The 22,379-nt window shown below is 47.6% G+C and overlaps 3 protein-coding genes across 3 annotated transcripts in view; 1 reads left to right on the forward strand and 2 right to left on the reverse strand.

Annotated features, from left to right (window-relative positions):
* The window catches only part of DNMT3B (DNA methyltransferase 3 beta), a gene marked incomplete at its 5' end in the record, with an annotated part of 480,157 nt that overhangs the window by 348,660 nt on the left and 109,118 nt on the right, over nt 1-22,379 (reverse strand). The gene's annotated exons all lie outside the window — the stretch shown is intronic.
* On the forward strand, nt 9,885-19,173 carry PDRG1 (p53 and DNA damage regulated 1). Its single transcript, XM_083361021.1, has 5 exons — nt 9,885-10,107; nt 12,381-12,456; nt 14,655-14,729; nt 17,340-17,420; nt 18,728-19,173. The coding sequence occupies exons 1-5, from the start codon at nt 10,021-10,023 to the stop codon at nt 18,808-18,810; spliced, it is 402 nt and encodes a 133-aa protein (XP_083217147.1). The 5' UTR covers nt 9,885-10,020; the 3' UTR covers nt 18,811-19,173.
* Nucleotides 20,706-22,379, reverse strand: part of TTLL9 (tubulin tyrosine ligase like 9) — a gene marked incomplete at both ends in the record, with an annotated part of 33,833 nt that continues 32,159 nt past the window's right edge. Inside the window, 1 exon segment of the mRNA XM_083358107.1 lies at nt 20,706-20,776. Coding sequence (XP_083214233.1) covers nt 20,706-20,776 — 71 coding nt within the window.

The following is a 22,379-nucleotide window of genomic DNA, read 5'->3' on the forward strand; positions in this document are numbered from 1 at the left end:
TCTCTCTCTCTCTCTCTCTCTCTCTCTCTCTCATCTCATCTCATCTCATCTCAGAAGGGTACGGCTGACTGATGAGAACAAATAAGTTTGAAATGATCATATCGGTCTCCCTTTATTCTTTGTTAGCAAGCCAAAAAAAAATTTACACAAATATGAGCTGCCATTGTTGTGGCTACTGCCTGTAGATGGCCTTGAGCTAGGCTGAAACAGGAAATAAGATTTGTCCCGTGTCTGGGACCAAGCAAGTGTATTCTGAATGCTTAACAAACATTTAACACACACACACACACACACACACACACACACACACACACACACACACACACATATATATATATATATATATATATATAGAGAGAGAGAGAGAGAGAATTGCAACCATTAATTGCTATACTGATATACCTTGATTTTTTTTCCTGTCTTATTCTTTTCACTTTTTGAAAGCACATTTTAGGCGGCGTTTCGGCATCCACTGGCATTATAATGATCTTTGCCTTTCGTTTCCTTCTTCTCTTTTTCTTTTTGAGCAATACACAAATTAAAAAGAAACAATTGATCAATAAACCTAGTTGCAGGCCCTGGAAAGCTTCCCGAGAGCAGATCTTTCACCGTTGCCCCCACATCAGACGATGCGCGTGTGACCGAAACGCCCCCTTTGCTTGCAACCGTCTCTGCCACCCGCCACAGATTGCCACCATCTGTTCGCCTGGCCTGTTGCTGGTGTCCTGGGATCCATCAAAAACCACTTCTGCGTCCTCCCCAGCGACAAAGCTACACCTCCCTTCCTTGGGAAGGGCTGTCAAAGCGAAGGCTACGCCGCGGTCGATGAAGTGAAAGCTTTCAGAAGAGATCAGACAAGTGCGAAGCCATCGCGCTCCTTGCGCAGAATCAGCAAAAAAACCCCAAAGAAATGAAAAGAAGCCACATTTCTCATTAGTATTAAACAAACCAGCAAACCAACCGGACAACAGAGTTGGAAGGGACCCTGGAGGTCTTCTAGTCCAACCCCTGCCCCCCTTCTGTTAAGAGAGCTTAACAGAACAACAAAATAACAGAGTTAGAAGGGACCTAGGAGGTCATCTAGTCCGGCCCCCTGCCCAAGCAGGAGACCTTACTGCATCCCAGACTGGCTGTCCAGTTTCTTCTTAAAAGCCTCCAGTGATGGAGCACCCACAACTTCTGGAGGCAAGGAGTTCCACTGGTTAATTGTTCTCACTGTCAGGAAGTTTCTCCTTAGTTCCAGGTTGCTTCTCTCCTTGATGAGTTTCCACCTGTTGCTTCTTGTCCTGCCTTCAGATGCTTTGGAGGATAGATTGATCTCCCCTCAAATATTGGAAGACTGCTATCATGTCACCCCTGGTCCTTCTTTTCATTGAACTAGGCCAGGGGTCTTCAAACTTGGCCCTTTGATGACTTGTGGACTTCGACTCCCAGAATTCTGGTAGTCAAAGTCCACAAGTCATCAAAGGGCCAAGTTTGAAGACCCCTGAACTAGACCTACCCAATTCCTGCAACATCCCAGAATTCTGGGAGTCGAAGTCCACAAGTCATCAAAGGGCCAAGTTTGAAGACCCCTGAACTAGACCTACCCAATTCCTGCAACATCCCAGAATTCTGGGAGTCGAAGTCCACAAGTCATCAAAGGGCCATGTTTGAAGACCCCTGAACTAGACCTACCCAATTCCTGCAACATCCCAGAATTCTGGGAGTCGAAGTCCACAAGTCATCAAAGGGTCAAGTTTGAAGACCCCTGAACTAGACCTACCCAATTCCTGCAACATCCCAGAATTCTGGGAGTCGAAGTCCACAAGTCATCAAAGGCCCAAGTTTGAAGACCCCTGAACTAGACCTACCCAATTCCTGCAACATCCCAGAATTCTGGGAGTCGAAGTCCACAAGTCATCAAAGGGCCATGTTTGAAGACCCCTGAACTAGACCTACCCAATTCCTGCAACATCCCAGAATTCTGGGAGTCGAAGTCCACAAGTCATCAAAGGGCCAAGTTTGAAGACCCCTGAACTAGACCTACCCAATTCCTGCAACATCCCAGAATTCTGGGAGTCGAAGTCCACAAGTCATCAAAGGCCCAAGTTTGAAGACCCCTGAACTAGACCTACCCAATTCCTGCAACATCCCAGAATTCTGGGAGTCGAAGTCCACAAGTCATCAAAGGCCCAAGTTTGAAGACCCCTGAACTAGACCTACCCAGTTCCTGCAACATCCTTGGTTTGTTTTAATCCTCCAGTCCCCTAATCATCTTTGTGGCTCTTCTCTGCACCCTTTGTGGAGTCTCAACATCATAGTAAGTAAGAAAGGGCAGCACACCAAAAGCTATTGATTTTTACTTTATTAAGGAAATGTATATGGTTGCCCAATTCACTTTCGGTGACTCTCGGTAGGTTACGGAAATAAAACTGGGAGTTGAAGTTCACCCCATGCTGGTTGGGGGATTCTGGACATTGGTATCCACCCATGATGGATGGGGCATTCTGGGAGCTGAAGTCCATCCCATGCTGGACAGGGGATTCTGGGAGTTGCATCCTATGCTAGATGGGGGATTCTGGGAGCTGAAGTCCATCCCATGCTGAACAGGGGATTCTGGGAGTTGCATCCCATGCTAAATGGGGGATTCTGGGAGCTGAAGTCCATCCTATGTTGGACAGGGGATTCTGGGAGTTGATGTTTATCCATCCTAGAATTGCCAAGCTTAAGCAAATCCTCAACTAAACTCTTCCTCCTCCTCCTCCTCTTCCTCCTCTACACCCTTTAGCACTGATGTAAAACTTAGTTGTGTTTCCTAAGGCTTTGCCCCTCTGTCCCTTGCTAGAACACATGCCCAGTGGGCACTGCCAACTCCTTGTCTGCAAATACCATCTTGATTCTCGGACACCAAGGTTGCAAATTGAAGGTAGGCACGCAGAAAGGAAGGCTGGCAGGCACGTCGCTGGCGCAGGTGTGATTGTGCAGTCAGGCAAGATGAGGTCTCTCCAGCGGACGGTTCTCCAGCTGCTCTGGACCTGAAGGGGCCATTGGTGGAATTATCGCTGCTGGCACACGAGCAGCCATTAAATCTGATGTCCGAAACAGAATGCCAGCAATATTAGAAGAATATTGAATATTAGGCAGTTTGGCCACTGGCTGGATTGCAGGTGATAGAGCCCAGCCCAGTGTTTCTTGACCTTGTCAACTTGAAGATCCGTGGACTTCATCTCCCAGAATGCAGGCGTGGCTGGCTAGGGAATTCTGGGAGTTGAAGTCCACAGAGGTTCAACTTGACAAGGTGGAGAAACACTGCGGTAGCCTAAAAAGTGGTTGGATATTCTGAGGTTAGAATACAGGAAGAATCCAGCTAACGACAACCCCCTTAATGTGGCTGTTGCATTATTTATTTTTAAAAATTAGATTCCATCCCACCTTTATTATTCTATAAGTAATTCATCCTGTTAAATTCCTCCTATTTTCCCCACAACAAGGTGAGGTGAGGTGGGTAAGGCTGAGACCAGGATTGGCCCAAAGTCACCCAGCCAGCTTTCGTGCCTAACGCGGGACTAGAACTCACCGACTCCTGGTTTCTAGGCCAGCACCTTAACCACTACCCTAAACTATTATCTCATTAATGTTAACTCACCTACTGGATTGAAGCAAGCGACTGAATCATAATATTACTAGAGTAGAGTAGAGTAGAGTAGAGTAGAGTAGAGTAGAGTAGAATAGAATAGAATAGAATAGAATAGAATAGAATAGAATAGAATAGAATAGAATAGAATAGAATAGAATAGAATAGAATAGAATAGAATAGAATAACGGAGTTGGAAGGGACCTTGGAGGTCATCTAGCCCAACCCCTTCTCAGGCAGGAAACCCTATACCATTCCAGACAAATGGCTGTCCAGTCTCTTCTTAAAAACCTCCAGTGTTGGAGCATTCACAGCTTCTGGACGCAGGTTGTTCCACTGGTTAATTGTTGTCACTGTCAGGAAATTTCTCCTTAGTTCCAGGTTGCTTCTCTCCTTGGTTAGTTTCCATCTGTTGCTTCTTGCCCTGCCCTCAGGCGCTTTGGAGAATAGCTTGACTCCCTCTTCTTTGGGGCAGCCCCTGAGATAATGGAAGGCTGCTATCATGTCCCCCCTCGTCCTTCTCTTCATTAAACAATTCCAGCATATGTTTTAGCCTCCAGTCCCCTGATCATCTTTGTTGCTCTTCTCTGTACCCTTTCTAGAGTCTCGACATCTTTTTTACATCGTGGTGACCAAAACTGGATGCAGTATTCCAGGTGTGGCCTTACCAAGGCATTGTAAAATGGTATTAGTACTTCACGTGATCTTGATTCTATCCCTCTGTTGATGCAGCCTAGCACTGTGTTGGCTTTTTTGACAGCTGCCGCACAACGGCTGGCTCATATTGAAGTGAATGTCCACTAGGACTCCGAGATCCCTCTTGCAGTTACTACTATTGAGCAAGGTACCACCTGTACTATACCTGTGCACTTGGTTTTTCTTGCCTAAATGTAGAACCTTACTTTTTTCACCATTGAATTTCATCTTGTTAGATAGCGCCCAGTGTTCAAGTCAAGTCAGATCCTCCTGTATCTTAAGCCTGTCGTCTGGAGCATTGGCTATTCCTGCCAGCTTGGTGTCCTCTACTAAATAGGCTGAGTTGCACAGCACAGTATGTTACAAGAATAACACAGATTAACACTAACCCAAGTTTAACGCATTGGGCAAATACAGCTTCTGTTCCTTATTTGACGTGTGTGAGTTTATGGAGGAAAACACTCTCTTTGCAAATTGATTAAGCCCCACCTTTGCACTGAGCCCTAAGTTATTTATTTGCCTGGGTTAACAGAAGCTACTGAATTTTGTGGCTTGGATTTAGGGATGAACGTCATGTTATTTATGAACCAGCTTTTTCTAAAAAAAAAAGGCTATGCAGCAAGAGAGGATAAAATCAGGCGCCACCAGGCGCAGACGGTGTTCTCTCCTCGGGGTCAAAGCCAGACCTCAACAAATCTGTCCCTACGTGGCAGCGATGAGCTCATGTCTCTGATGGCCTGGTTGTGCGAGAGCAAACGAGTTTCACTGGGGAGCTGGTGGCAAACTGGGGCAAACTGCATGTCACAAACAGACCCTCCATTCCAGGGGCCGAGATGACCTTCAGATGTTGGAAGCTTTGTGCCGTGAGTGTGCAAAGAACCCTTAAACTCAACCCTCTGAAATTAGAATTCCACGAGGGCAATTCGGAAATAAAACTTCCATTTGGTTATCAACGACAGACACTGGCGGACACAGAACTGTGTTTATGCACATTTGAAAACGACAACATTACATGACTTTCCGACATCACCGCCATTCAAATTGAGGCCCTTGTCACAACATCTTACAAGGTTTGAAGTTTCTTAGTACTAGTCGCTCGGCGCCAGATCTGGGCTCCGTGTGTGTGTGTGTGTGTGTGTGTGTGTGTGTGTGTGATCAAAAACATCCCGACGGAACCTCTTCGAAAGTCCTTGGGTGCGTCTAGCAGTGTGCGGGCGAGCGTTATCGCGGACCAACAACCACCACACCGGAAGTCAGCAGGCACCAATGCTTGTTATGGCGGCTCGCCTGAGTTTTCGTAATGTTTCACCGCAGACGTCTGAATTGATGGTCAAACCACGCTCTGTGAACCTCACTAGCCGTACTCCTTTGGCATCTTCACATTTGGCAGGATTTTCTACAGTAGCGCTTCCGGTGGTCCTCAATTTATGTCTAGAATGAGCCCAAAATTTCCATTGCTAAGCAAGACAGTCGTTAGGTGAATTTTACTTGATTTTACAACCTTTCTCGTCGTTGCTAACCGAGTCTCTACTCCAAGATCTTGGAGGGCCGCTATCATGTCACTCCTAGTCCTTCTGTTCATTAAACTAGACATACCCAGTTCCAGCAACCGTTTTTTTAATGTCTGGACTTCAATTCCCAGAATTCCCCAACCAGCATTTTAATGCAAAATGCCGACGGGAACTTTGGGACAGAATGCTTGGGTTTTGGGAAGGAGTTTTCATGCTTTACTCCCACCCCCGGTGCTTTATGCAGGGTTTACGGTCTCTGGCAAAGCTTTTGTACCATCTCTGGGTCCAAGGGAAAAGATGTCTGATTCTTTGCACCCAAATGGAAGGCAGTTCTTCCATGAGCTAATAATCAGAGGCATCCATGGAGAGGGGATCGTAGAAATCAAAGCTACAGAGGCAGCCATGCAATTCAAAGCTCACCCCTCTTTCAGTGTGTTGCAATGCATGCCTTCAATGGTTGCTCTCCAGCTGTGGCCTCCAGCTGTTGCTTCAGAGCCCCCCCCCCAAGGGACCCTGCTGCTGAAGTAGAACTTCTGGAGGGTCACCAGTTCCCCAACTCAGCTGTATGTTAAGAGTTAGTTCCAGCATCTTAGCAGTTTTCTCTCTGTCTCTTGAGTAGCTGCTTCCAGTGGCTGGACTCTTTGTTTTTTGCATCCATCTTTAAAAAGGTAAAGGTTCCCCCGCACGTGCGTGCTAGTCGTTTCCAACTCTAGGGGCCGGTGCTCATCTCCGTTTCAAAGCCGAAGAGCCAGCGTTTGTCCGAGGATGTCTCTGTGGTCATGTGGCCGGCATGACTAGACGCCAAAGGCGCACGGAACGCTGTTACCTTCCCACCGTAGCGGTCCCTATTTTCCTACTTGCGTTTTTTTTACGCGCTTTCGAACGGCTAGGTTGGCAGTTCGAAAGCACGTCTTTACACAAAGGGGAAAAAACAGTCCAGCCTATCAAACACAGTGCCGTAAAAAAACAGATTAGAAACCCAAGTTAAGACAGGCAAGAAAACGGTAAGTGAGCACCTGTCCAGCCTAGACGAGTTCAAATCACCAGGACCAGATGGATTACACCCCAAGGTTCAGCTGCGACTCCTCTGAGTCTGAACTCTCCTCCTCACACAGCTGAGCCTCATAACAGACACAACTGGAGGGGCCAGGCTCCTCCTCCGACTGAGAGTCCTGCAATCCATCAGAGCCTCCCTCTGACCCCAAAGGCTCTCCAAACCTCTCCTCCTCCTCCTCCTCAGATGCCTTGGACTCAGCCTGCTGGGAGCACAGGCTGACACGGAATCACAACATACTCTCAGAACCACTGAGCTATATTTTCCAAAGATCCTGGAGCACTGGAGAACTACCAGAGGACTGGAAGAGAGCTGATGTAGTTCCCATCTTCAAAAAAGGGGGAAAAATGGATCCAGGAAACTACAGACCTATCAGCCTGACCTCAATACCTGGGAAGATTCTGGAAAAGATCATCAAACAACAAATCAGCGAGCACCTAGAGGCAAACAAAGTCATCACTAAAAGTCAACATGGGTTTGTCAAAAACAGATCATGCCAGACAAATCTTATTGCATTCTTTGACCAAGTGACAAATTTAGTGGACCAGAGGAATGCTGCAGTTATAATTTACTTGGACTTCAGTAAGGCATTTGATAAAGTAGATCACAACCTATTACTTGACAAGATAGAAAAATGTGGGTTAGATAGCATCACCACCAGATGGATTCATAGCTGGCTGACAGGCCGTACTCAGCGTGGGGTCCTCAATGGAACTGCATCTACATGGAAGGAAGTGTGTAGTGGGGTGCCCCAGGGCTCTGTTCTGGGCCCAGTGCTCTTCAACATCTTCCTCAACGATTTGGACGAGGGGATGGATGGGGAACTCATCAAATTTGCAGACGACACCAAGCTGGCAGGAATAGCCAACACTCCAGAAGATAGGCTTAAAATACAGAAGGATCTGGACAGACTCGAACACTGGACGCTATCTAACAAGATGAAATTCAATGGTGAAAAAAGCAAGATTCTACATTTAGGCAAGAAAAACCAAATGTACAGGTATAGCAGATAGATAGATAGATAGATAGATAGATAGATAGAGAGATAGAGAGATAGATAGAGAGATAGATAGTAGATACGAGAGAGAGAGAGAGAGAGAGAGAGAGAGAGAGAGAGAAAGAGAGAGAGGGAGAGGGAGAGAGAGAGAGATGATCAGTGGTGGGCCTGGGCAAAAAAAAATTAGCTACCGGTTCTGCCGAAGTGGTGCGAACTGGCTGTATCCCACCACTGAGAAGAAGGAAGCTTGAGAGTTCACAAGGTTAATACCATATGGAACAAAACTGGGGCTGAATTTGGATGTTCTGCTTCGGGTACCACGGAGCCCCCTCCTCCCAGAAGGGAACAAGGAAAACAGGTCGTGGAGAGGGTGTGTCGTGTCCCAGACAATCTTGCCGATAATCTGCTAAATCAGGGTTACTCAACCTTGCCAACTTCAAGACACACGGATTTCAAACTCCCAGAATTCCAGAAGTGGGTAGACCACACGTCTTAAAAGTTGCCCAGGTTGAGAAACTCTGTCCCAAATTGCATCCGGCTTTTTGGCAGGCGTGAGTTTCCTAGAAGCCACAATTTCTCACTTTTATTGCTTCTGCGCTTTTAACAGATGCCTCTGGTGAACCGAGTGCTCCAGTTTAATTACATTAAGGTAATTTAGGACTCCGTGCAGCAGAGTTGCCAGTTGATCAAAAGTCCAGCCGTTTCTCCCCAACAGCTACCATCCACCCATCCCCACTTGGGGCTGCCAACTCTTCGAAGGCCGCTTCTGCCGCAAATCATCCATCACAGGAGTTTTGGCCAGAGAAAGTTGCCAAGGCGAGGCATGGAGGGATGGGAAAAAACACATCTGAATACAAATTTGTTCTGCAATATATTCTCTTTTTCTCTGCAAGAACTGAAGGAAAGATATACTGGGGAAGGAAAATGGAAGATTTAACATTTTATCTTGTTACACAAATAGAAATACTCTTGAGTTCTGCTCCTGCTTTGGGCATGAAAGCCACCTGGGCGACTTTGGGCCAATCACCAGGAGACGGTGAGTTCTAGTCCTGCCTTAGGGACGAAAACGGCCTGGGCGACTTTGGGCCAATCTCCAAGAGACGGTGAGTTCTAGTCCTGCCTTAGGGATGAAAACGGCCTGGGCAACTTTAAGCCAATCACCAGGAGACGGTGAGTTATAGTCCCACTTAGCCATGAAAGCCACAACTGAGTGACTTTCTCCCAGCCCAACCCACCTTGCAGGGTTGTTGTTGTGGAAAAGAGAAAGTGGAAGGAGTATTATGTATGTTCACTTTGAATTATTTAAAGGAAGGAAGGAAGGAAGGAAGGAAGGAAGGAAGGAAGGAAGGAAGGAAGGAAGAAAGAAAGAAAGAAAGAAAGAAAGAAAGAAAGAAAGAAAGAAAGAAAGAAAGAAAGAAAGAAAGAAAGAAAGAAAGAAAGAAAGAAAGAAAGAAAGAAATTTCATCCCTTGGCCCAAACCAGGGTTGGTGAATTCACCCATTTTGGTATTCACACAATGCTGGCACAACTGGCTGAGTTGGCCCCACATTTCAAAGGAAGCTTTTGGTGTCCTGTGAATGCCACCAGCAGGTCTTTCCTTCCCAAAGCAGGTCAAGCTGACCCACGTGACTGGGTTCAGACAACACATCCACCCAGCAAGGAGTTTCTCTCTGGAAAGTCAGGCAATGGTCTTCCTTGCCGCTGTCTCTGGCGCTTTTCAATGCATCACTCAGTTCTCCATCATGCGCAGCCCCGCGGTCCCGCAAGAGGGCGGATGATGGGATTTGTAATCCATCCTTATAGAACTGCCAGGTTAAGAGCCGCTCGATGTCAGGAAGGAGGGCAGAGCCCATCCGAGCCCATCCTGATCCTGGACGGCCGAGGAGAAGGAGAAACGGAGTCCAAGGCCTCGAAGGGCCCCCGGGGAAGTCCTGCCTGTCCTCCCCGGCTGCCGCCCGAGGAGAAGCGGGTTAGTTGCCCGCCTCCTTCCCAGCTTGGTGAGATAGGCCGGCGAAGGCCTGGAGTAGGCCTCAAGGCCTGGCGGTGGCCATGGCAACCGCCCGGCTCAGGCGCCTGCGCCGACTAGGCCGCGCCACGTCAAGTCGCGCAGTTTCCCGGCGTCGCTCTTCCTTCGAGACCCGGCGCGATGGCCGGTGGCGATCCGGACTTCGTGCTCCGCTATTTGGCCGAGGTGGAGGCGCTGGCCGAGGAGGTGATGGCCACCAGGCAGCAGGTAGGCCGGGGAGCGCCGTTGGGGGGGGGGAATTGGCGCCGCGAGGCATGATGGGAGTTGTAGTCCCCGGGCCTAGAACAAGGCAGGCCTAGGGATTTCCGTCTACCACCACCCCCGTAACATATAAAATACTTACAACAAGGTTAAATATCGCAAACACTCTTGTGTAGAACTGTCCATTTGGAAGGGAACCTAGAGATCCACTAGTCGAGGGGTAGGCAACCTCGGCTCTTTTATGACTCATGGACTTCAACTCCCAGAATTCCTGAGTCAGCACAGCTGACTCAGGAATTCTGGGAGTTGAAGTCCATGAGTCATAAAAGAGCCGAGGTTGCCTACCCCTGCACTAGTCCAACAAACCCCCTCCCCCAGCTCAGACCACGCTCCAGAGGATCCTAGGGTTGTCTTGTTGGAAGGGGTACCCCAAGGTCGTCTAGTCCAGCCCTAAGCTGGACCCAGATTGTTGGGGGCAATTAAGCTGACTTTGTAATAATGCCGCTTGGGGGTGTGTGTGAAAGCCCTAATAAGCAGGCATAATACATAATACAGATGGAGACTGACTCTCCCAGTAGTGTTACTATTTATTCTATTATTATGTTTTAATGTTCTTCCTTCCTTTCTTTTTCTTTCTTTCTCTCTCCCTTTCTTTCTTTCTTTCTTTCTTTCTTTCTTTCTTTCTTTCTTTCTTTCTTTCTTTCTTTCTTTCTTTCTTTCTTTCTTTCTTTCTTTCTTCCTTCCTTCCTTCCTTCCTTCCTTCCTTCCTCTCTCCTTCTTTCACTTTATCCTTCTCTCCCTCTCTCCTTCCTTCCTTCCTATACATAAAATGGAGTAGGGGCTCAGCAGCCTTGGACTACTCAGCAATCTGCATTACAGACCCCAGAGGAGAGGAGGGCAGGGCCCCCTTATGGCTGCAAGGTAGCAACTGGCTCGTTTTGTTAGAAAATTCCTTCCAATTCCTGGATTATTTATTTTATTTATTTATTTTATTAAATTTATATACCGCCCTATTCCTGTAGGACTCAGGGTGGTTTACAGGGAAAATTGAAAGCATAACATACAAAAATTAAAATCAGTTAAAACAATTAATTAATTCAAGTCCCCGAAATTTAAAACTAAAACCCAATTAAAATTAAAACCCCTCAGTCTGGGCCAGACAGCTCGAAGAGCCAAGTTTTCAGGTCCCGGCGAAATGAACGAAGGTCGGGGGCAGTCCTAAGTTCCGTGGGAAGTTGGTTCCATAGGGCCGGCGCGCCCACAGAGAACGCTCTTCCCCTGGGAATAACCCACCGGCATTCCTTAACCGGCGGTACCCTGAGAAGGCCCTCCCTGTGGGAGCGCACAGGACGATGGGAAGTTGATCCCAGCAGCAGGTGTTCCCTCAGATAATCCGGATCCAAGCCATTTAGGGGTTTATAGGTCATTACCAGCACCTTGAATCTCACCCGGAGGGCAACTGGAAGCCAATGCAGCTCGCGGAGAAGAGGTGTTACACTGGAGTATTGGGAAACTCCCATCACAACTCGCGTGGCCGCATTCTGCACCAGTTGAAGCCTCCGAGTGGTCCTCAAGGGCAGCCCCATGTAGAGAGCGTTGCAGTAGTCTAGCCGGGAGGTCACGAGTGCATGGGTGACTGTGCGTAGGGCATCTCGGTCCAGATTAGGGGTACAAAGTGCCAAGCCACCAGTGAGCAGCCAAAATAATGCTGGTTTTTTTCCCCCCCAGTGGCATTTTTGCAGCCCCAGCCTCCAGCCAGCTATTGAGACAGACAGAACAACAGACTTGGAAGGGACCGTGGAGGTCTTCTAGTCCAACCCCTTGCTCAAGCAGGCGTCCTTATACCATTCCCGACAAACGGTTGTCCAGCCTCTTCTTAAAAACTTCCATTGCTGGAGCACCCACAACTTCTGGAAGCAATCTATTCCACTGAATAAACGAAGGGACCATGGAGGTCTTTTCTTCAACCCCCCCCCCCCATGCCATTTCAAATAGTTATCCAGTCTCTTCTTAAAAACCTCCAGGGATGGACCACTTGCAACTTCTGGTGGCAGATTGTTCCCCTGGTTAATTGTCCTCACTGTCAGGAAATTCCTTCTCAGTTCCAGGTTGGTTCTCTCCTCGGTTAGTCTCCATCCCTTGCTTCTTGTCCTGCCTTCAGCTGCAGTAATACAAGATGGTTTGTCCAATCTGCAGAGGGGAAGAAGCGAGACCAGGAGATGCTCGCGATGAAGGAGCTTTTTGGTAAAGCTTGAAGGTTTTATCCATTTCTCTTGTAGATTTTCGATCTGAATCAGAAACGGAATCAGAATCGGGAAGCCTTAAGAGCCCTGAGTAAGGACATAGATTCTGCTGGTGAGTTGTTGTTGTTTTTTCCCCCTCCTGTAATTGTGTGAAAAAGTTCATCTGATGTTGTAATGGCTTAGCTCAGGGTTTTAGCCCAGGGTTTTTTCATACGTGATGAATTTTAAGATGAGTGGACTTCAACTCCCAGAATTCCCCAGTCAGCCAAGCGTCTTAAAAGTCGTCGAGGTTGACCAGTACTGGTTTGGCCGGTCAAATAGCAAGAGCACTTAGGCTATATACCACACCCTTTCAATGCTTTACAGAGTCAGAATATTGTCCCCAACAATCTGGGTCCTCATTTTACCGACCTCAGAAGGATGGAAAGCTGAATCAGCCTTAAGCCAGTCAGGATCGAACTCACAGCTGTGGGCAGAGTCAGCCTGCAATCCTGCATTCTAAGCACTGCAGCACCAGATATAGAATAGGTGATGACAGACAGACAGACAGACAGACAGACAGACAGATAGATAGATAGAGAATAGGTGATGACAGATAGATAGATAGATAGATAGATAGATAGATAGATAGATAGATAGACATAGATAGATAGATAGATAGATAGATAGAGAATATGTGATGACAGATAGATAGATAGACATAGATAGATAGATAGATAGATAGATAGATAGATAGATAGATAGAGAATATGTGATGACAGATAGATAGATAGATAGATAGATAGATAGAGAATATGTGATGACAGATAGATAGATAGACATAGATAGATAGATAGATAGATAGATAGATAGATAGATAGAGAATATGTGATGACAGATAGATAGATAGATAGATAGATAGATAGATAGATAGATAGATAGATAGATAGATGATAGATTGATTGATAGAGAATAGGTGATGACAGATAGATAGATAGACATAGATAGATAGATAGATAGATAGATAGATAGAGAATATGTGATGACAGATAGATAGATAGACATAGATAGATAGATAGATAGATAGATAGATAGATAGATAGATAGAGAATATGTGATGACAGATAGATAGATAGATAGATAGATAGATAGATAGAGAATATGTGATGACAGATAGATAGATAGACATAGATAGATAGATAGATAGATAGATAGATAGATAGATAGAGAATATGTGATGACAGATGATAGATAGATAGATAGATAGATAGATAGATAGATAGATAGATAGATAGATAGATGATAGATTGATTGATAGAGAATAGGTGATGATAGATAGATAGATAGATAGATAGATAGATAGATAGATAGATAGATAGATAGATCACAAATATGAGTAGCATGGCATCCGCATCGAAGCCAACATCTGAATTCCCCTCCCCTAAGCACATAGTATCAAAGCACAATTCCTTCCTCTAATTAACAGTCATAAATCACATCTCCATGTATTTGTTATCAAAGCAAGAACATCCGATGTTAGCAGCGTTGATGTAAGAGACCCAGATCGGGCTGCCAATCAGCAACGCAGAAATAGCCGTCCACTCGTGGCTGTAATTGAGCTCGCAGTTATTGCCTTAAGCCACGACGGTTGTAAAGCGAGCCAAAGAGAGAAGCAACCTAGAACTAAGGAGAAACTTCCTGACAGTGAGGACAATTCACCAGTGGAACAGCCTGCCTCTAGAACAGGCATGTCAAACCCGCGATGTCGCGTGACGTATCGCGACTTTTTCCCCATTGCCAGCAATGGGGAGGGCGTGGTTTGGTCGTGATGCATCCGGCCCGCGGGCCGGCAGTTTGACATGTCTGCTCTGGAAGCGGTGAATGCTCCAACACGGGAGGTTTTTAAGAAGAGACTGGACAGCCATTTGTCTGAAATGGTATAGGGTTTCCTGCCTGAGTAGGGGGTTGGACTAGATGACCTCCAATGCCCCTTCCAACTATTACTACTACTGCTGCTGCTGTTGTTGTTGTTGTTATTATTATTATTATTATTATTATTATTATTATTATTATTATTATTATTAAAACCCTCCTGACCTGCGTGCCCTCTATGACGACGCCAGGATAACCAACCCCAGGAGTAAAGAGCCATTTCCCGGCCAGCTGCTGCCGAGGCTGCTGGGTCTTGTAGTTCAGGCACATCTGGAAGGTTTCAGGTTCCTGCTCCAAGAGGCTGAGATTTCAAAGCAGGACCCGTTTCGTTTTTGTTTTTTTTTTAAGTAAACAAACCGAGGCTTCCTATTAAAGCAAGCTTTCTTTTCCTGCTTTCAGACAAAGCCACGGTTTGCTTCGGGAGCATGTTCATACAGCTTTCGAAAACGAAGACCCGGGAGATGCTACAGAGAGGTGAGCTCCCGTTTGCAGAATTAAAAAGGTTCAAGGGCTGAGCCAGGGCGTGTGTGTGTGTGTGTGTGTGTGTGTGTGTGTGTGTGTCTGTGTCTGTGTGTGTGTGTGTTGGTCAGGCATGGAATGGCGCCAGCCCAATTCACAGTTTGGAACTTCTCTCTGTCTCCCGCAGAAAAAGAGGTTGACGTGCTTTTCCACTGTTGTCTCTCAGCGGTTGAGGTTTATGGTTGCTGGTAGGAGAGTAATTGATAACAATCATTCTCAGCCTTCCGTGACTTTTATGACGCAGTGATATCAACTCTCAGGATGGACTGCATATAAAGAGAGAGCAACCCCATTGCCTTCTAGCAGTGGTGGTGATCCCTAGTTGGGTCATGTAATGTCTGCAAGAAAACAATGAAGCTCCAAGAGCACCAAGGACCCCACAGTCTCCTCCTCCTCCTCCTCCTCCTCCTCTTCTTCTTTCTCCTCCTCCTCCTCCTCTTCCTCCTCCTCTACACAAGCCCCCTCCTTTCTAGCCCTGATGACGTTCCCTAGTTGGGTCATGTAATGTCTGCAAGAAAACAATGAAGCTCCGAGAGCACCAAGGACCCCACAGTCTCCTCCTCCTCCTCCTCCTCTTCTTCTTCTTCTTTCTCCTCCTCCTCCTCCTCCTCCTCCTCCTCCTCTTCCTCCTCCTCTACACAAGCCCCCTCCTTTCTAGCCCTGATGACGTTCCCTAGTTGGGTCATGTAATGTCTGCAAGAAAACAATGAAGCTCCGAGAGCACCAAGGACCCCACAGTTCTCCTCCTCCTCCTCCTCCTCTTCCCCCTCCTCCTCCTCCTCCCTTCTAGTACTGATGATGTTCCCTAGTTGGGTGGTGAAACCTCTGCAAGAAAACCTGTCAGGACCCACCTCAATCCACATCTTAGGAAATAAGAACTCTTGGATGCAAGTTTAGTCCAAAAGGAAAATGTTTACTAGGATGGAATCGATTGTGGCAATACAAGACGGAATCTGACAAAAGTTACATTTCAATCCTATATTAAAGCATTCCCATTTGAGCCCCTCCCCTCATCCATTTGGTCAGGCTCCCATCATTTGCTTATGTGTCAGGCCCTTCCGTGGGAAAGGGAACTCTCCTTGGTTTTATGGTTATTGCTTCTTCCTTTTCAGTTGTAAATGAAGATGTGATCCAGATCCGTCCCTCCTCCCCCCTCCCCTTCCGTGTTGTTTGAAGATCGCCTATTTCAATCTAAGTAACCATCCTCTCCCCCCCCCTCCTTCGGAGAGATGGCAGGATCCCCAGAATAAGCATAATGTTCTACCTATACATTTATGAAATGGGATATAAATGGATTCTGACAAAACCACCATGCTCGGAGAGCACCAAAGACCCCACAGTCCTCCTCCTCCTCCTCCTCCTCCTCCTCCTCCTCCTCCTCCAGCACTGATGATGTTCCCAAGTTGGGTCATGAAACGTCTGGCCAGAAAAACCAGCAAAGCAGCCACGGTTCTGTGAAATTCCTCCTCTGATTAGCCAAGCAGTCGGCCATCCCTAGCCCTCTATATGAAATGAAAAGGGAGATTGTCATGGAGCCTGTACAGCACACAGCTCCCCTTTGGGGGTGGGTGGGGATGGGGGGGTTCATCGTCCTCTTTCGTCCCGTCTCCCTGCGTTGTTTTTTTTTCCCCCTGTGGGAGGATCAGCATATTCCGGCAGCAGATTGGGCCGTCCCCCTCATTCTTTCCCGTGGGAATGGCATAAGGGCTTGCCAGGCTGTTGGAAAGCGGTGCCAGTCTCTGCACATGTTTCTCAGGGGCCATCTGCAGCTTGGCGTGATCGGAGATGATCAGGGGACTGGAGGCTCAAACGTACAAAGAACGGTTGCTGGAATTGGCTACGTCTCTAGCTGAATGAAGAGAAGGACCAGGGGGGACATAATAGCAGGGATCCAATCTCTGAGGGGCTGCCCCAAAGAAGAGGGAGTCAAGCTATCCTCCAAAGCGCCCGAAGGCAGGACAAGAAGCAACGAATGGAAACTCACCAAGGAGAGAAGCAACCTGGAATTAAGGAGAAACTTCCTGACAGTGAGGACAATTACCCGGTGGAACAACCTGCCTCCAGAAGCAGTGAATGCTCCAACACTGGAAGTTTTAAAGAAGAGACTAGACAGCCATTTGTCTGAAATGGAATAGGGTTTCCTGCCTGAGCAGGGGGTTGGACTAGAAGACCTCCAGGGTCCCTTCCAACTCTGTTATTCTATTCTATTCTATTCTATTCTATTCTATTCTATTCTATTCAGTGGAACATCAAGATTCAGACAGTTTTGTTCCATACAATATTAACCTTGTGAACTCTCAAGCTTCCTCATTCCGGTATATATTCAAGATGGACAGTGTTTAATATTCATATGTTATGTATACGTAGGGGTGTGGGTCTATACATATGTTGTATATAGTATGTTTAGGTGTGTGTCACGTACGTGTTCACTTTGAGAGCGGGCCACTAAATTTCATTTTTGATGAGTGCCGTAGTAAAAAAAAACTGACAGTAAAGCCTATCCTATTCTATCCTATCCGTGGTAACCCTCACCCGTGTCCCGTTCTTCCGCCCGTCTTTCCGCAGATCAAGAGCTGCTGGAGGAAGAAATTGCGAAGTTGCAGGAGGAGCTCAAAGGGAAAGTCAGCAACCTCATGGAGGCCCAAGGTCGGTGCCCGTCGGGGTCCCTAACCTGATTCCAAAGGAAAGCTGAGCGTGCCAAGCTTTCCTTTCCAATTTGGTTAATTGTGCGAATGGCGCCTTACCTTTGGTACTGTTGCATTCTAAGCTGAGCTGTGAGTGGCACAATTGAGGTTTCCTTCCCTCCAGTCTTAAGGCTGTAAGAGCCGTGGGGAGCGATGGGGAAGGGGCTGGGCTGGACTAGGAGCTGGGAAGCCCAGCGTCAGTCCCCCGCCTCCCCCCTTCCTTCACAAGGATTCCCTGGACACCTTTGGGCCATTCCCTCCTCCTTGATCCCAGGGGCGATGGGGTAGATTAGGAGGGATCTTAAGATTCTTTTTTAAATTTAGTTTTACTTCTTAATTTTCATTTTTTACCTTTACTATACCGCACCTCTATTATTTTTATGTATACCTAATATTCCTTCCGGCTCCTCTTTTCCTAACAACTCTTGTGAGGTGGGCTGGGCTGAGGGAGAGGAACTGCCGGCTTTCGTGCCTAAGGCGGGACTAGAACTCACCGTCTCCTGGTGATCGGCCCAAATTCACCTACCTGGCTTTTGTGCCGAAGGTGGGACTAGAATTCACCGTCTCCTGGTGATCGGCCCAAATTCACCTAGCTGGCTTTCGTGCCTAAGGCGGGACTAGAACTCACCGTCTCCTGGTGATCGGCCCAAATTCACCTAGCTGGCTTTTGTGCCGAAGGTGGGACTAGAACTCACCGTCTCCTGGTGATTGGCCCAAATTCACCTAGCTGGCTTTTTTGCTGAAGGCGGGACTAGAATTCACCATCTCCTGGTGATTGGCTCAAAGTCATTCAGCCAGCTTTCAAGCCTAAGGTGCAACTAGAACTCACAATCTCCTGGTGATTGACCCAAAACAGTTACACCCATCTGGCTTTCCTGCCTAAGGCAGGACTGGAACTCACCGTCTCCTGATGATTGGCCCAAAACAGTTACACCCATCTGGCTTTCCTGCCTAAGGCAGGACTGGAACTCACCGTCTCCTGATGATTGGCCCAAAACAGTTACACCCATCTGGCTTTCCTGCCTAAGGCAGGACTGGAACTCACCGTCTCCTGGTGATTGGCCCAAAGTCACCCAGCTGGCTTTTATTGCTAAGGCAGGACTAGAACTCACCGTCACCTGGTGATTGGCCCAAAGTCACCCAGATGGCTTTCGTGCCTAAGGCGGGACTAGAACTCTCTGCCTCCCAAGTTTCCAGCCCGTTCGTTGCCTTAGCCAGTGAGCCGAACTGGCTCCTAATGGTTTTAATGTCTCCTTCCTCATCCTGAAGGTAAACCAGAGCTGAAAGGCTACGACTTGAAACCCTTGACCGCCGAGGAAATGTGGTTCATGAAGAAAGTGGTGGACAACTGAAGCCGTTCCCCCTGGCCTGGGTTTTGGCGCGGGCACCGCGCTTTCCGTGCTCCTGGCAAGAGAAAACCGGCTGCTTGCCGAGCGCCTGAGCCTTTCACGGGCGTCCCTTATGCCACCCTCTCTTAAAGCCAGCGAGCTGCCTGGAAATTTGAGAAAAGTCACGGTTGACGCTGTGTGGACAGGAGTTTGAGGAGAGCGTTGCTGGAGGTCGGAATTTTGCCCTTCTGAGCTTTGATGTGGAACGCCGATGGTGGACAGCGAGGCTGGAGGACTTCCCGTTCATCTAGTTTTCCCTGCCCGAGACCCCGGGGGACTCCCACATCCGTCGGGAGAAGGGTGGAAAATAAATCTCTGCTTCGCTTGCTTTGGTTGTGCGGTTGTGTTTGTCTAGCCACAGGCGTTGTCTGAATAAAAATTCTTGGAAGGACCGCCCCTCTCCCCCATTTCCTCCATGGGGTTAGGGTCTCTTTTTAGACACTGCGCTTTGCCCTGTCGTCTTGGTGGGTTTGTTTCCTTCCTCTGGGTGATTCTTCGACTGGGCTGCTCTTTAATGTGCTCACTGCATCTAATCGGAGAGCAGACCCCATCCCCTCGTAGCCCTGATGGTGTTCCCTAGTTGGGTCACAAAACGTCTGCAAGGAGACAACCAAGCTTAGAGAGCACCAAGGACCCCACAGTCGTCATCGTCTTCCTCCTCCTCTCCACAAACCCCATTCCCTTCTAGCGCTGATGGTGTTCCCTAGTTGGGTCACACAACGTCTAAGGAAACAACCAAGCTTTGAGGAGCACCAAGGACGCCTCAATCCTCTTCCTCCTTTCCACAGACCCCATTCCCTTCCAGCGCTGATGGTGTTCCCTAGTTGGGTCACACAACGTCTAAGGAAAAAACCAAGCTTTGAGGAGCACCAAGGACGCCTCAATCCTCCTCTTCCTCCTCCTCCTCCTCACAAACCCCATTCCCTTCTAGCGCTGATGGTGTTACCTAGTTGGGTCACACAACGTCTCTAAGGAAACAACCAAGTTTAGAGAGCACCAAGGACCCCACAGTCGTCATCGTCCTCCTCCTCTCCACAAACCCCATTCCCTTCTAGCGCTGATGGTGTTACCTAGTTGGGTCACACAACGTCTCCAAGGAAACAACGAAGCTTAAGAGAGCACCAAGGACGCCTCAATCCTCCTCCTCCTCCTCTCCACAGACCCCATTCCCTTCCAGCGCTGATGGTGTTACCTAGCTGGATCATGGAAACATCCAAGCTCAGAGAGCACCAAAGACCCCACCGTCCTCCACAGCCCACCCACCCTCCTACCACTGATGACGTCACCTAGCTTGGTAGTGAGACATCTGCAAGAAAGCAAACCCAGCTCATAGAGCACCAGGGACACCACCACCCCCTTGTATCCTAAGTACTGTTTGCCAGTAAGATCCCAAAAAAAATAAGGTTTTTAAAAGGTTTTGGAGTACAAAGGCATTCATTTACCATTCACGCTCATTCCAGAAGGTTTGGATCGGAATCAGGGTTGGCAGAAGAGGCGCTGGCTAAGATGCCACTTTCTGCCCAGCGGCGGTGCCACACAGGGTGGCAATTTTGCCACTTCAACAGCTGAAAAACATTTTACAGACTTTTTCTCCCCCCCCCCCCACGTTTTGCAGCCAGCCAGCCTGCCTGCCTCCGCAAGACATCTCTGCAGTGGAGACAGCTTGCCGTTTGTCCATCTTCACAGCCATTCGGCGCCCTTGGTCAGCCTCTCCGTCAAGAAAACTTCAAGCTTGATTGACAGGACCTTCCAAAGCAAAAGGGGCATCCAGCTGACATGGGCGAAGGGACCGGAAAACCCTGGAATCTTTTTTTTTTCTTAAAAAATAAAATAAAATCCAGCCACTTTCTGGCCGAGCCTTAATTTTTTAAGGGCGGCTGAAACGACTTGAAAAGTTGCTTCAGCTGTTTCTTCCTGTCGTTGTTGTAACCTGCAGCGGAGGGGAGAGAAGACAAGGTCAGATTGTGGGGGGGGAAAAAAGGGTACAGGCCGTCCTTGACTTACGACCACGATCGGGACCGGAGTTTTCGTTGCTTAAGCAAGGCGGTTGCGTCCGATTTTGCAATTATTATTTTTTTTTAAAAAAAAAAACTTGGTCGTTAAGCAGATCGCTGCAGTTGTTAAGCGAGGCAAGTTAAGTTAAAGCAACTCTCGCTTCGGCTACAGGTGGTCCTCGACTTAAGGGCCACAACGTTTCCGCTGGGAAGCCAGAGGTTGCTCGAGTGGGTCTGGCCCCGTTTTACGACCTCTCTGGCCTCCGTTGTTAAGTGAATCGCCGCGGTTGATAAATTTTATTTTATTTATTTATTTATTAATTTTATTTGTATACCGCCCTTCTCCCGAAGGACTCAGGGCGGTGAACAGGGCAGTACATGTTAAAAGACAAAATACAAAATACAAAAATTAAAAGAAATTAAAATTAGCGACAACGGTTCTCCCGTTGACTTGTCAGAAGGTCGTAAAAGGGGATCACGTGACACACACACCCCGGGGACACTGCAACCGTCACAAACGCGAGCCAGGGTCTGAATTTTGATCACATGACCCTAGCTGTATGTGTGAAAAGGGGCCTAAGTCCCTTTTTTTCAGGGCCACTGTAACTTTGAACGGTCACTAAGCAGACCGCCGTAAGCCGAGGACTGCCTGCCTTGAGTTTGTCGGGTCACCAAACCACTGTGGTCATGTGACCCGACAACTGTCCTAAGTAAAACGCCAGTTGCCGAGCGTCTGAATTTGGATCACATGATCACGGGGACGCTGCAAGGGCCGTAGGCGTGAATACCGGTCAGAAGTCAGGTTGGTTGGTTGGTTTTTGAAAATTTTACTGGTTTTCTAATGTTACATGAAGGGACGCGGTGGCTCAGTGGGTTAGGACGCTGAGCTTGTCGATCAGAAGGTCGGCAGTTTGGCGGGTCGAATCCCGAGTGCCGCGTAGCAGAGTGAGCGCCTGTTACTCGTCCCAGCTTCTGCCAACCTAGCAGTTCTAAAGCACGTAAAAATGCAAGTAGAAAAATAGGGACCACTCCGGTGGGAAGGTAACAGCGTTCCGTGCGCCTTTGGCGTCTAGTCATGCCAGCCACGTGACCACGGAGACGTCCTCGGACAAGCGCTGGCTCTTCGGCTTTGAAACGGAGATGAGCACCGGCCCCTAGAGTTGGAAACGACTAGCACGTGTGTGCGGGGGAACCTTTACCTTTAATGTTACATATTTGAAAAGCAACGTGACGGCTGAGTTCCAATAATTCAATTACATGCAAATATCATTAATGCAAATCTCAAACTATTACAGTAAATATTTCCTCTCTTTTTTCCCCCTTAATACGCACTGTCTCGTACTTAACACAATTTTTATTCTAACAATCAAAGGCAACTTTCTTACATTTATCAATAGCTTTTAGTTTATATGTACCTTAACTGTTTCAACCATCAATCTTTTAGACAATCAGTAACCTAGTGACTTATTCCCAGTTTTAATTTCCCATTAGTATTTAAACTGAACGTTTAATATTTTATCATTTCCAAATTTTACATTA

The sequence above is a fragment of the Vipera ursinii genome (genome assembly GCF_947247035.1).
Source record: "Vipera ursinii genome assembly, chromosome: 3".
In the NCBI taxonomy this organism is placed as follows: Eukaryota; Metazoa; Chordata; class Lepidosauria; order Squamata; family Viperidae; genus Vipera; species Vipera ursinii.

Bases quoted from the DNA above. Each gene is read 5' to 3' on its own strand.
- PDRG1 (XM_083361021.1), top strand. From the start codon at position 10,021: ATGGCCGGTGGCGATCCGGACTTCGTGCTCCGCTATTTGGCCGAGGTG. The intron at 12,457-14,654 runs GTGAGTTGTTGT...TCCTGCTTTCAG, and splicing joins TAAGGACATAGATTCTGCTG to ACAAAGCCACGGTTTGCTTC. The intron at 17,421-18,727 runs GTCGGTGCCCGT...CTCATCCTGAAG, and splicing joins CAACCTCATGGAGGCCCAAG to GTAAACCAGAGCTGAAAGGC.